The sequence below is a fragment of the Toxotes jaculatrix genome, chromosome 3 (genome assembly GCF_017976425.1).
Source record: "Toxotes jaculatrix isolate fToxJac2 chromosome 3, fToxJac2.pri, whole genome shotgun sequence".
NCBI classification, from domain to species: domain Eukaryota; kingdom Metazoa; phylum Chordata; class Actinopteri; family Toxotidae; genus Toxotes; species Toxotes jaculatrix.
Window position 1 is genome coordinate 16,053,102 of NC_054396.1, and position 10,611 is coordinate 16,063,712.

Here is a 10,611-nt window from a genome sequence, read left to right on the forward strand (position 1 = left end):
AATACAAAAAAAAAGAAAAGGCACAACCAAGTCAAACAAACCATTAAAAATCAGTGTCCTATGACATGTGTGCGGTTGCGAAGCCGGGAGACGTGTGTGAACGAAACACGCGCTCCTATGAGAGCAGTGACGCAGCCACGGTGGATGCTGGGATAGCAGGCGGTGGAGGTCAGAGAAGCTCCAAAATGTCGGTCGCTGCTTTCACGTCCTTGAGCCGCTGTGGTGTTTTGGCATTCCGCTCCCCCACGGGACTGGTGGTATGTCTGAAGTTATCAGAACAAGTCAACAATTTACGTTACGTGTTATTATCAGGCACTGATATTCTCATGGAGCTCTGTCGCTCTGCTCACAGTAACACATATCCGTTTGACAGCGGAGGGCTCCGTCTATGCTCTGGAGTCCTTGTTACGTAGTCCAGCTAAAGCTGCTAATTAGCTACCCTTCACTTTCAGTTGCAGTTAGACGGACTCTAATAACTTTTTAAAGGCTTTAATTTCTTAGTAATCGGTTGGTGTCTTTAGCATCAAATATAAACGATAAAGAAATATCCGGTCAATGAAACTTGTAAATATTTTTCGGCTAATAGTCGACTGGATAGAAATAATCTGCAGCTACATTGATAATCGAATAATCACTTCAATTCATTTTCAAGCAAAACCGTCAAACATTTGTTACTCTCATCAATGTGTGGATTGAATGAAAATAATCGTTGGTTGCGAGCAAAGTTTTTGAAAGGAAGGTAGAAAGACCAGGTACCAGCAGATGTCTTCAAAATAACAAAAGTCCCATTATGTCTCTAAACAGATTATTAGGGGTGATAAATAAATAATGAGCTGTCATAGTCTGCAACACAATCGAGTGAAAAAAGCAAAGATGGAGTAGTAAATAAATTTCCATTTTATCATTCTTAATGTGAGTGTATCACGTATCCATGGGGTCAATTTTAATGTATTCAGCGTAAATGGTAGAGAGCCAGAATAATCACGTTTCGTCTCCTGTTGCCCCTGCTGCCAGGCGGTGCGGTGTGCCCAAACGGCAGCAGCTCCTGCAGCTCAGCCCAGAGTGAAGAAGTTCCAAGTGTACAGATGGGACCCAGACACTCCAGGAGACAAACCCCGCATGCAGACCTACGAGATTGACCTCAACACGTAGGTGTAACAGCTTTTCTCCTCGCAGTGAGGAGGAGGATGATTATTATAAATGCATAAGTGATAATGGAAAAAAGTGATCTCCAAATATTTGATATCTCTGAAGATAATGGGTGAGGGGGAGGTGAATCCATTATTTTCTATATCAAAACACCCTGCAGGGTAACACTGGACTGACACCGTGAATGCTTTATAGACCCCTGTCAGCCAGGTGGAAAAAAAACTGTTTTCTGTGGGAATTGTATTTAAGAGTGTACTTTTAGTGTAGGTGGAGTGAAGAGGACTCTGTCAGATTAGGCTTATCTTTTCTACTGAATAGCACTGACTATAGCATTTTCAGTTGAGCTCCTATATGTTCATGCTAGTGATAACAGATTATCTGGTTTGGTAACGTGCACTTGCACTGACGGTGGCTTGCTGTTCGGGGCACTGAAAGCAACATATAAACAAAAGGTATGACTAATGAATTGTGAACAGCCTTCAGGTGGATTTAACACAGGTGTTTCTGACAGCCTGGCGTATTTCCAGTCCCCTTCCTTCATCTGTTTCTCTAATCCGCTTGAGGAGACTCACTTCTGTTAACATGACACTGCAGCCAGAAGAGCTGAGCCCCAGAAACGCTCTTCAGGCACTTCATCTGTTAGGTTTTTTCTTGGTCGAGTAAAACACATCAGTTATTCCCTTTTACGCCCTGATGTTTTACAATTAGCTCACTGAGTGCTTCTTGTTCTTCTTCATGTAGTTGTGGCCCAATGGTTCTTGATGCCCTGATCAAGATCAAAAATGAGATTGACTCCACTCTGACCTTCCGCCGCTCCTGCAGAGAAGGTCAGTAACAAGGAGGCTGGAGTGTGCCACCAGAATAATTTTTAAAGTGTGTCATTAGACATGAATTTAATACAAATTATTAAACTTTAAACTATTTACACATGCATTAGTTACTTTTAGGTGCCTTTAGACGATAGAATGATCATTAAAAGTGGGAAATAATAGCTGTGTGTAATTAGTCCGGAGTAAGTTGATTAATAGATTAGAATTAACCACAAAAATTCCCGAATTAATCTGTTATGATGGTTCAGTCTACATTTGATTTTTGTTTTTTTCATTTAAGGGAGTATACCAGAGTTTTTGAAGTTATCATTTGTTCAAACCAACCACTGGTCGTTCAAACTAATGCTGCACATTCCCTTCTTTTTTCCCCAAATTACAGTCTACATAACTCTTATGAATTTGTTTTCCAGCATAAATATCTATTAACATACTGCAGAAATAAAATACTACAGTAAAGTATTGTGGTAGAAAAGGTGTTTGGCCTTCAGATCATCCTGTCTCAGAATTTATACTGAAAATCTGATTGTCTTTTAATTGCAGGTATTTGTGGATCCTGTGCGATGAACATTAATGGAGGAAACACACTTGCTTGTCTCAACAAGATTGACACCAACATTAGCAAGCCAACTAAGATTTACCCCCTGCCACATATGTATGTGGTCAAGGACTTGGTACCTGTGAGTAATAAGTCCTGAATCAAGAGTCGACTACATCATGAACGGTTGGAACAGCTCTGACTGGGAGCAGATGTTGTCCCAGTTGTTCCATTTTTGTATGAAACAGGTTTCCCTCCAGTCATGTACTTAAGTTATGATTTAACAAAACAATAACATTTAACCTTGTCATAAAGTGTAAAGAATTTAAAATCATTTATCATTACTGTCTGCATATGCAGCAAATGGAAGTGTTAAAGTGGCTGCTGAGATTGAAAATAATAATTTCAGCCTCTGAAAGTATTTTTTGAAGTTCTGTTAATCAGATACATGGATACATTCCTCTGCCATATTTCAGAAGCATTTTACAGCCCTTTTTTAAAAATTAACTTTTATTCTGGCTGGTTTCTTGATTTGCAGGACATGAGCAACTTCTATGCTCAGTACAAGTCTATTGAACCCTACCTGAAGAAGAAGGATGAGTCAAAAGAGGGGAAAGAGCAGTACCTGCAGTCTGTAGCGGACCGACAGAAACTGGTACACCACTGTTTTTATTTTGATAAAGCATTGACTCACAGGCTTTCCAGTGCTCAAACTCACACCTCCGTAAATCTCCTTTCTGTTTTTTCTCCTGTGTAGGACGGGCTGTATGAATGTATCCTCTGCGCCTGCTGTAGTACGAGCTGCCCAAGTTACTGGTGGAATGGAGACAAATACCTCGGACCTGCTGTGCTGATGCAGGTGTGTGTGTGTGTGTGTGTGTGTGAGCGAGCACATTAACATTTAGGATGGTTCATTGTATTCTGAGTATTCTGATTAAAAAAAATGACCATGCGTATGAATGATCAGTATATGTCCTGTTGTCTCGCAGGCGTATCGTTGGATGATTGACTCACGAGACGAGTTCACAGAGGAGCGTCTGTCCAAGCTGCAGGATCCTTTCTCCCTCTACCGCTGCCACACTATCATGAATTGCACCAAGACCTGCCCCAAGGTAAAATGTCAGCACTCATCTACTTCCACATGCACACCACAGCTCCTGCTGCAGGGGACACCGCAAATATCAAAATTAATTTTTTCTGCTCTCTCCTCATTCGTTTCCTTTTCTTCTCAGGGACTGAACCCAGGAAAAGCGATAGCTGAGATCAAGAAGATGATGGCCACATACAAGGAAAAGAAGGCCGCCGCTGTCTGAAGCCTCGGTTGTCCTTTTGTACAACTTTTCCCTCCGTGATTAAATTATATATTGATTAAAAATGCTTAACAAGGTCTGAAGGGCCAGTGCACGAGTCATCTCCATGACCACCACACCCTAAAAAAACCACAGAGTCAACTAATGGAAATGGGTGTGTGTGCCTGTGGTTGGAGGACTTGGTGTTACACAAACGCACATGTACAGTATGAATGCAGGAGAGAGAGTGTGTGTGTCTTACATGTACCAGAACAGAGGTATTTATCTCCAGCTCCATTGTGTGTATGTTTGTGCACTTGGGAGACATGATGCTGAATATAAAAACAAGGAGTTTTCGTGTGTGTAGACATTTTTTTTTAGCTTCTTGCTTTTCAGGTTAGCAGCTGGTTCACAGACATACAGTGTATATGTTCCCTCAGATCTTCCAACATACCAACAGCTTTGTTTTGATGGAGAATAAATATAGTTGAAATGCCTGCCTTTGTTTTCATTGCTTATTACTTGCTGTCATTAATTTAATTCCTTCCATCCACCTATTGCAGCCACTGTCTTTAGCAGCCAGAGTCCACTAGATGTCATTATTGTGTAGAGTCTAAGCTGCAAATGAGCTGAACCATCAGTAGCTTGTTACTAGGTTTACTTTAAGTTTGTGTCAAAGGCAGATTTTATGTTGATGTGTGTGTAAGTGACACAGGTTTGTGTCAAACACAATCTAGTGCAACAGCTCTGCAACATATTGTTAAGCTTATATTAAGAATTTATTTAAATGGAGTTGGTTTAACTTTTAGATCATTATTTGTGGCTTAGCCAATATTATAACATACAGGCAAAGGTATTTTTTAAATATCTTTTATCACTTAAAGGAAGATGTAACTTTAGGTAAATGAGAGAAAAGTTCAAACATTATTATATATCTACATTATGTACATGTATCTTGTGTCTAAGAGTTAACCTAGAGTTAATTAGCATTTTAATTGCATAAGTAACAAAACTCTGACATTAATGGATAAAACAGTTTAAGTAGATATTCTGGTGAGGTTGGTGAAAAAAAACAATGACAAGAAACTAAACCTTGATTTTATCTTTGAAAAAAAAAACATATAATAACCAATAATTATATCTACTGACAATGAATCAATCATGAGATACATGGATAGAACTGGAGTAGGAAGACAGTGCTGCAGTATGGTGGTCGTTATTTCACAGCTGATGTCTTCTAACGTTGCAGATTCTGACGGCTAACCGGTTTTGGTCTAACCCTGGTCTTCCTGGGACCGGGGGTTGGGGGCTGGAGGCTGGGACTGGACGGGGTGGAGACTACAGATGCTGGGTGGTACAATGTGGCGCTGCGAGATCCTGGTGCACTCAGAGGACGCATGAGAGCTGAGGAAAGTCGGAGCAAACTGAATCAAAGTTAGGTAAGGCACTGAAAAAAAAATCCTTATGTTTGCATTTTTTGTTTTCTGTTTACTTGGACGTTACTTTATTGTTTTTATTCTCTGCATGTGTGCGATCAGATGGCTAAGAAGACTTAACTTTGTGCTGAGAGTTATGGAGAAAAAAGAAATCTGCAGATACGAGGTGTGCACAGACTGCAGTGCAGCCCGGTCCAAGTTTCAAGGACGTCAAAGCATCTCAGGCGTTTACCAGTGCGCTTAAAGTAGACCGAATAATTGTGGATAATTAGCGTGCATGTTAATGGCTGTGGAGAGTTGACATGTGGTCCTGTGTTTTCACTGGAGAGAAGGAGGAGGAGGGACTTCGCAGCACAGCCTGCAGCAATGGCACTACAATGGAGAGAGGGTGCCAAGAGGGAAAACTGAAGAGGAAAAAAAAAAAAGTCAGCTGCCTCCAGAGTGTGGGGGTCAATGAGGGAAAGATGATTTTACATTTCTTTTTATTTGTCATGGTTGCATACAATCAAAAGGTGTAAAACAGATGACAGCAGTGAAACCTTCTGTCGCTGTCCTCAGAAACTCTTACTAATGTGTGTGTGTGTGTGTGTGTGTGTGTGTGTGTGTGTGTGTGTGTGTGTGTGTGTGTGTGTGTAGGTGGGGGGAGATGGGGTCTCTAGCTGGGAAGGGAAGGACTCAATGTGGAGAGGGGGGCTAATCGCTCCCAGATGTGTGCTGTGAAAACATATGGTTTCCGAAAGCCACTGTGATGCACAAGAAGAATGTGTGTGTGTTATGCTGGTGCACAAACACACTCACAGATTTATTGTGACACATGCAGAACTTGTGCAAACAATGTTTCTATCATGTTTTGTGTTCAGTGTGGCCTCACTAAAAAAATCTGCATGCAATCACAGAGAGAGAGAGAGTCCACAGTGTAGGATGTGTTGAGAGCACAACTTAACTGCTTTGCGTTGTGTGTATGAAGCAGCCTACAGTGCTGCAGTGAAGGAGGAGCATTCATACTTTCCATAAAATGGAAAAGTAGTTTAGTCAGTGCTGCAGGACGCAAAGGATTTTACTGTATGTAACACTGTGATGTCCTGAGTCTGATAAACAACCAAAGAAAAGAGAATGATCTGGTTTACTAGCCAGTGATGTCTTGATGTTGTCAGTGTTCATATTTTTCTGTCCACATGTCATTTTGACTCAACCTGAAAGGCCCCTTTTGCTTGGTGGAGTGAAGAAGAAAGAGAAGGGGGAAAGAGGAGGAGGGGTGGTTCGAGGAAATGACTGGTGACGGGCGACAGAAGGGAAATGAAGGATGTGGAGACAGACGGAGGGAGGGAGGGAGAGACGAAGAAAACTCTGAGAGTGGGGTGGGGCTGAGGGGTCCTCTGCTTCTTTTCCTGGAATGCAGCCTCGAGACTGTCTGCTGCAGTGAGGAAAAGTAGGAAAACAAAGAGATTGTTCTTAGGAAGACAAACGTGCCACATTCTTGCTGTCAGAGTTTTCTCCCCCTCTTTTTCTTACCGTGGCTGTCTGGGGGCCAGTGGAGGGGGTTTGTTGGGAAGGGGGTGATGAGGAGGTGGGGAGGGGGGGGGGTGTGTAGAGGAAGAGCAGTCGGGGGTTTGAAAGGTGATGGAGGGCAGGGGGAAAGAGAGGAGAAGAGAGTTCAGGAGACCAATGGAATATCCAGCACTAAACAGTTTATTTCCCTCATGTTGCTCTGTTTTGATTGCTCTTCCTCTCCCCATCTTCCCTCCAGTGTTGAAGTCAGTCTACCTCCCAACGTGACCATGAGAGTACTCCTACTAATCTGCATGCCAGGTAACCGAACCATATTCCTCTGTCAGCTGAAACAGTCAAGTGAGGCTCATGAAAACGTGGGTTTGAATTTTACATATTTTGACATATCATAAATATTCATGGCTAAGTAATGGAACTGTAAAAGCTAAAGGAAATGAAAGCAAGTTGGCTGAAGACATTGAAGAAAGCATGGTGTGCTGCAGAGATGGCTGTCCGTGGAATTATCATTTTAATGGGCTTTAAAGCATCACAGCGACTTTATGTCACTTTTACTAACTAAGGCCGCAGCTGGAAGTTACAGGATAATGGTAAATGCTAACTTGTAGCACACATGCTTTAAAGGTTTCATAGTTATTGCCTTAAAGAAAGTTGAGTGCAACGTTCAAAACTTAAGGAACTGAAACTTTGAAATCAAAAGTGAGAGCAGATTACGTTTATTAGAAAACACCTGAAAAAAAGGCACCAGTGCACGACAGCACCTTTCAGTTGCAGTATTCAGATCACTTACAATTACTCACTTTCCATCCCTGCATTTCACTCACCACCTCATCTTTGTGATTACTTTATTTGTCTAAAATGTCGACAGTTCTCCTGCTCGCCCAGGGCCAGTACCAGGGACAGTTGCCTCTTTTGGGTGAGTTCATTAAGAGAATATTTGCTGTGGATTGTTCCAGCTCAGCATCGGTTTATATCACAGCTCTCCACATCTGTTCCTGATCTCTCGTTGTCCTCTGATGTGTCACCTAGCCTCGAGGAGTTTCGCTCTCTCTCCTCATCCCCATTGTTATTTACCACCCGCATAGCAACGGTCGTCACAGTGTAAATAGCACTTTGACCACTCTGCATGTTATTATTTGTAAACATTTCTCATATGAAGTCATGGATTTACACCCTCGCAAGCTGTTCAGCTCTGGCAAGCAGGTGGTTCATTTTATGTGTATATCTTTGTGGGGGGTATGGGCTGTAACTGGTTTCACAATGTTGATCTCATGAAACATTTTTCTCTCCTGCTCATTCTTCACAGGGGACTATGGGACAGATTATTTTCCAGGTAAAACATTTTCAGGTTCAGGGAAATGTTCCTTGATGTTCTTTAAATGTTACTTTCGTGTTTAAACGTCAGTGTATCAGACAAAATGGATTTTTAGGGAGTCCAGATCCTGAAAGTCCAGATTCTCTTCCAGAAACCTACCAGCAGCAGGTTCGACTTGATTTGGAGACTGAGCCCACAGAGCCCGGCCCTCTCGGTAAGAAACCTGCAGAGATGAGGAGCAATAATTAAAAAGTTGTTTACTTTGAATGGAGAAATGGTGATTTTTCTGTGTGTTTGATGTCCAGATTGCAGAGAGGAGCATTATGCCTGCACCAGACTCTACTCTGTTCACAAGCCATGCAAGCAGTGTCTCAACAGCCTCTGCTTCTACAAGTATGTAGGACATTGAAACGACTTTTAAACGAGCAGTTCACCCTGAAATTAACACCCAGTCGTTACCTCTTTCACCCTTACATTAGTCAAAACCTCTCTGAAGTTTGCAGGACCAACAAACACACTGTGAGTCACTGCACATTGCTGCATTTCAGCCTCCTCTCAAACCCATCCAAACTACTGTCACTGCTCCAAAAAGCACAAAGTATCTGTCAGATCTCTCCAAAGAGCTTGTGCCACATAAGCCAAGTGTGACAGTGCAAATAAAGAGCCCAAGAGTCCAGTATTTACCTAATTTTTCTGTTATAGTTTCCTTATGCACAACATATGGGTTCAGACTTTTCCAGGGTAAAAATCACAGAAGTAAATGTGAGGCTTTTGGAACACACAATGTATTTATGCAGCACATTGTTGGGCTACAACAGGACTGAGGTGTTATGTTCCTATGGTGAAGATGTAAATGAAATTGTTTAGGAAAAGGCTAACATGGGTGCATAGCGGATAATTTCCTGTTTGTTTGAAGGATTAGGACGAAGCTTTCTCTCACTGTCAGCATATTTCTTGAAAAGACTAAAACTAATAATGCGTTAGCCAGTTTCTCAGTACTTCTACTACTACTACATTTTCTCATGTGTGACACTCCCTTTTTATTCTTACTGAAGATATAAATCTGGCTACAGGCCACAAATATCCATGTGTGGCTATATTTTTAAGGAAAGGCTCAGTTATTTCTTACACCAGGTGGGCACTGTAGCTCTTTGCAGTTGCTTCCTCAAGAGGACTAAATAGTACACTTGTTGGGGACTATTTTCAGCTGCGGATTAATATACATTTGGTGCTCTAGCAAATATTTACAGCAGCAGGCCAGTGTACGTGGTATCAACCCAAAATAAATTACAGTAATGTTTATCATAATGAAGAAACATGCCACCCAGTGCAACTGTGTAGTTCACTGAGCCTTTTTAATTGTTTAAGTAGTAGTTAAGTAGTGTTTTGACTGAAGATGTGTTTGCATTTTGGGGTGAACTACTCCTTTAACCTCGCTGGCACTTTAATGTTTTAACTACACTTGTGACCTCTACATGTGTTTTCCTTCAGCTTGCGACGGGTGTACGTCATCAACAAGGAAGTTTGCGTGAGGACTGTGTGTGCACATGAAGAGCTGCTCAGAGGTGGGCTCAGGGCATTGTGTGTTTATCCAGGTCTGTGTGTTTGCGTGCGGTGACTTGTTATTTTAACTCTTAACTCCTCTCCGTCTGTGTTTAGCGGACCTGTGTCGTGATCAGTTCTCTCGCTGTGGCGTGGCCGCGTTGAGCGGACAGTGTGCATCACTAGGAGGAAGCTGTGGAAAGAGCTGTGGTGGCTGCTGATTGCTTACTGAGATCAGGGACACTACCTGCCCAGATACTGCCGCTTCTCTACAACTCGTCCACATCCTCTTTCTTTGTCCTCCTTCTCCCTTCTTCTCTCCTCAGTTCTCCTTCTGACTCTACTGTACAATTCATTACTCTTGTGCCAAAAGCACTTCTTTTATTCTATTTCTCGTTACCTTCATTTTTCCACATGTATATTTGCCCAGTAGATCCTGTGTGTATGGTTACATATATTCCAAAGAACATTGATGATTGTATAAATCACTGGTGCTATAAAATCATCACACTGGTGCTATAAAAAAAGTTAACCTTTAGAGATGCACATAAAGCTGCAGAACATCTTTTTTTCTTTTCTTTTTTTTGGCATATTGTATCATATTAATCTCATGCTTTGTGTTTGTTGATACGTTACTGTACTTGTGTTGAGAAGCAGTCATTGTCACGATGATCAACTCATCAGTGGTGGCCACTGTGCACTGACATCAGACAAAACGAATCAATATCCAGCCGTCTGCAGTCTCACCTTTGAAGATCATGAGACGTGTGAAGAAACAGGTGGTGAGTGACCTCAGATTTTGTACTACAGCCACCTGGATCTGTGCTCAGCAACCAAGCAGCAAGCTTATATAAATATATTCCAGTGGCAACAAGTGCTCTGAAAAGGCATCTCACAAACGGCCTCTGTACTACTGCTTTGTAAAACTGTCACTATAAAGACCGAGAAAAAAAAAATAAACTTTTTTTTTAAATACAGCCGTTCAGTGTGTGATTTGAATCAAACATGA

The 10,611-nt window shown here is 41.8% G+C and overlaps 2 protein-coding genes across 2 annotated transcripts; both read left to right on the forward strand.

The window, feature by feature from the left end:
- The first annotated feature begins 62 nt into the window (after positions 1 to 62).
- On the forward strand, positions 63 to 4,300 carry sdhb (succinate dehydrogenase complex, subunit B, iron sulfur (Ip)). The gene is made up of 8 exons (XM_041033590.1): positions 63 to 257; positions 1,015 to 1,148; positions 1,891 to 1,976; positions 2,520 to 2,656; positions 3,053 to 3,169; positions 3,272 to 3,373; positions 3,504 to 3,626; positions 3,747 to 4,300. Exons 1-8 carry the CDS (start codon positions 66 to 68, stop codon positions 3,825 to 3,827), a joined length of 972 nt encoding a protein of 323 aa, XP_040889524.1. The 5' UTR covers positions 63 to 65; the 3' UTR covers positions 3,828 to 4,300.
- Positions 4,301 to 5,158: 858 nt separating this feature from the next.
- On the forward strand, positions 5,159 to 10,579 carry mfap2 (microfibril associated protein 2). Its single transcript, XM_041033614.1, has 8 exons — positions 5,159 to 5,242; positions 6,987 to 7,048; positions 7,614 to 7,661; positions 8,052 to 8,078; positions 8,212 to 8,274; positions 8,366 to 8,453; positions 9,552 to 9,625; positions 9,720 to 10,579. The coding sequence occupies exons 2-8, from the start codon at positions 7,018 to 7,020 to the stop codon at positions 9,821 to 9,823; spliced, it is 435 nt and encodes a 144-aa protein (XP_040889548.1). The 5' UTR covers positions 5,159 to 5,242; positions 6,987 to 7,017; the 3' UTR covers positions 9,824 to 10,579.
- Positions 10,580 to 10,611: the final 32 nt, after the last annotated feature.

What these genes read in the sequence shown, in the direction of transcription:
- sdhb (XM_041033590.1), top strand. Translation starts at nt 66, where the DNA reads ATGTGTGCGGTTGCGAAGCCGGGAGACGTGTGTGAACGAAACACGCGC. An exon ending in GCTCCCCCACGGGACTGGTG is followed by an intron (nt 258 to 1,014) that starts GTATGTCTGAAG and finishes CCCTGCTGCCAG; the next exon opens with GCGGTGCGGTGTGCCCAAAC. An exon ending in TACGAGATTGACCTCAACAC is followed by an intron (nt 1,149 to 1,890) that starts GTAGGTGTAACA and finishes TTCTTCATGTAG; the next exon opens with TTGTGGCCCAATGGTTCTTG.
- mfap2 (XM_041033614.1), top strand. Translation starts at nt 7,018, where the DNA reads ATGAGAGTACTCCTACTAATCTGCATGCCAG. An exon ending in CACAGAGCCCGGCCCTCTCG is followed by an intron (nt 8,275 to 8,365) that starts GTAAGAAACCTG and finishes TTTGATGTCCAG; the next exon opens with ATTGCAGAGAGGAGCATTAT. An exon ending in ACATGAAGAGCTGCTCAGAG is followed by an intron (nt 9,626 to 9,719) that starts GTGGGCTCAGGG and finishes GTCTGTGTTTAG; the next exon opens with CGGACCTGTGTCGTGATCAG.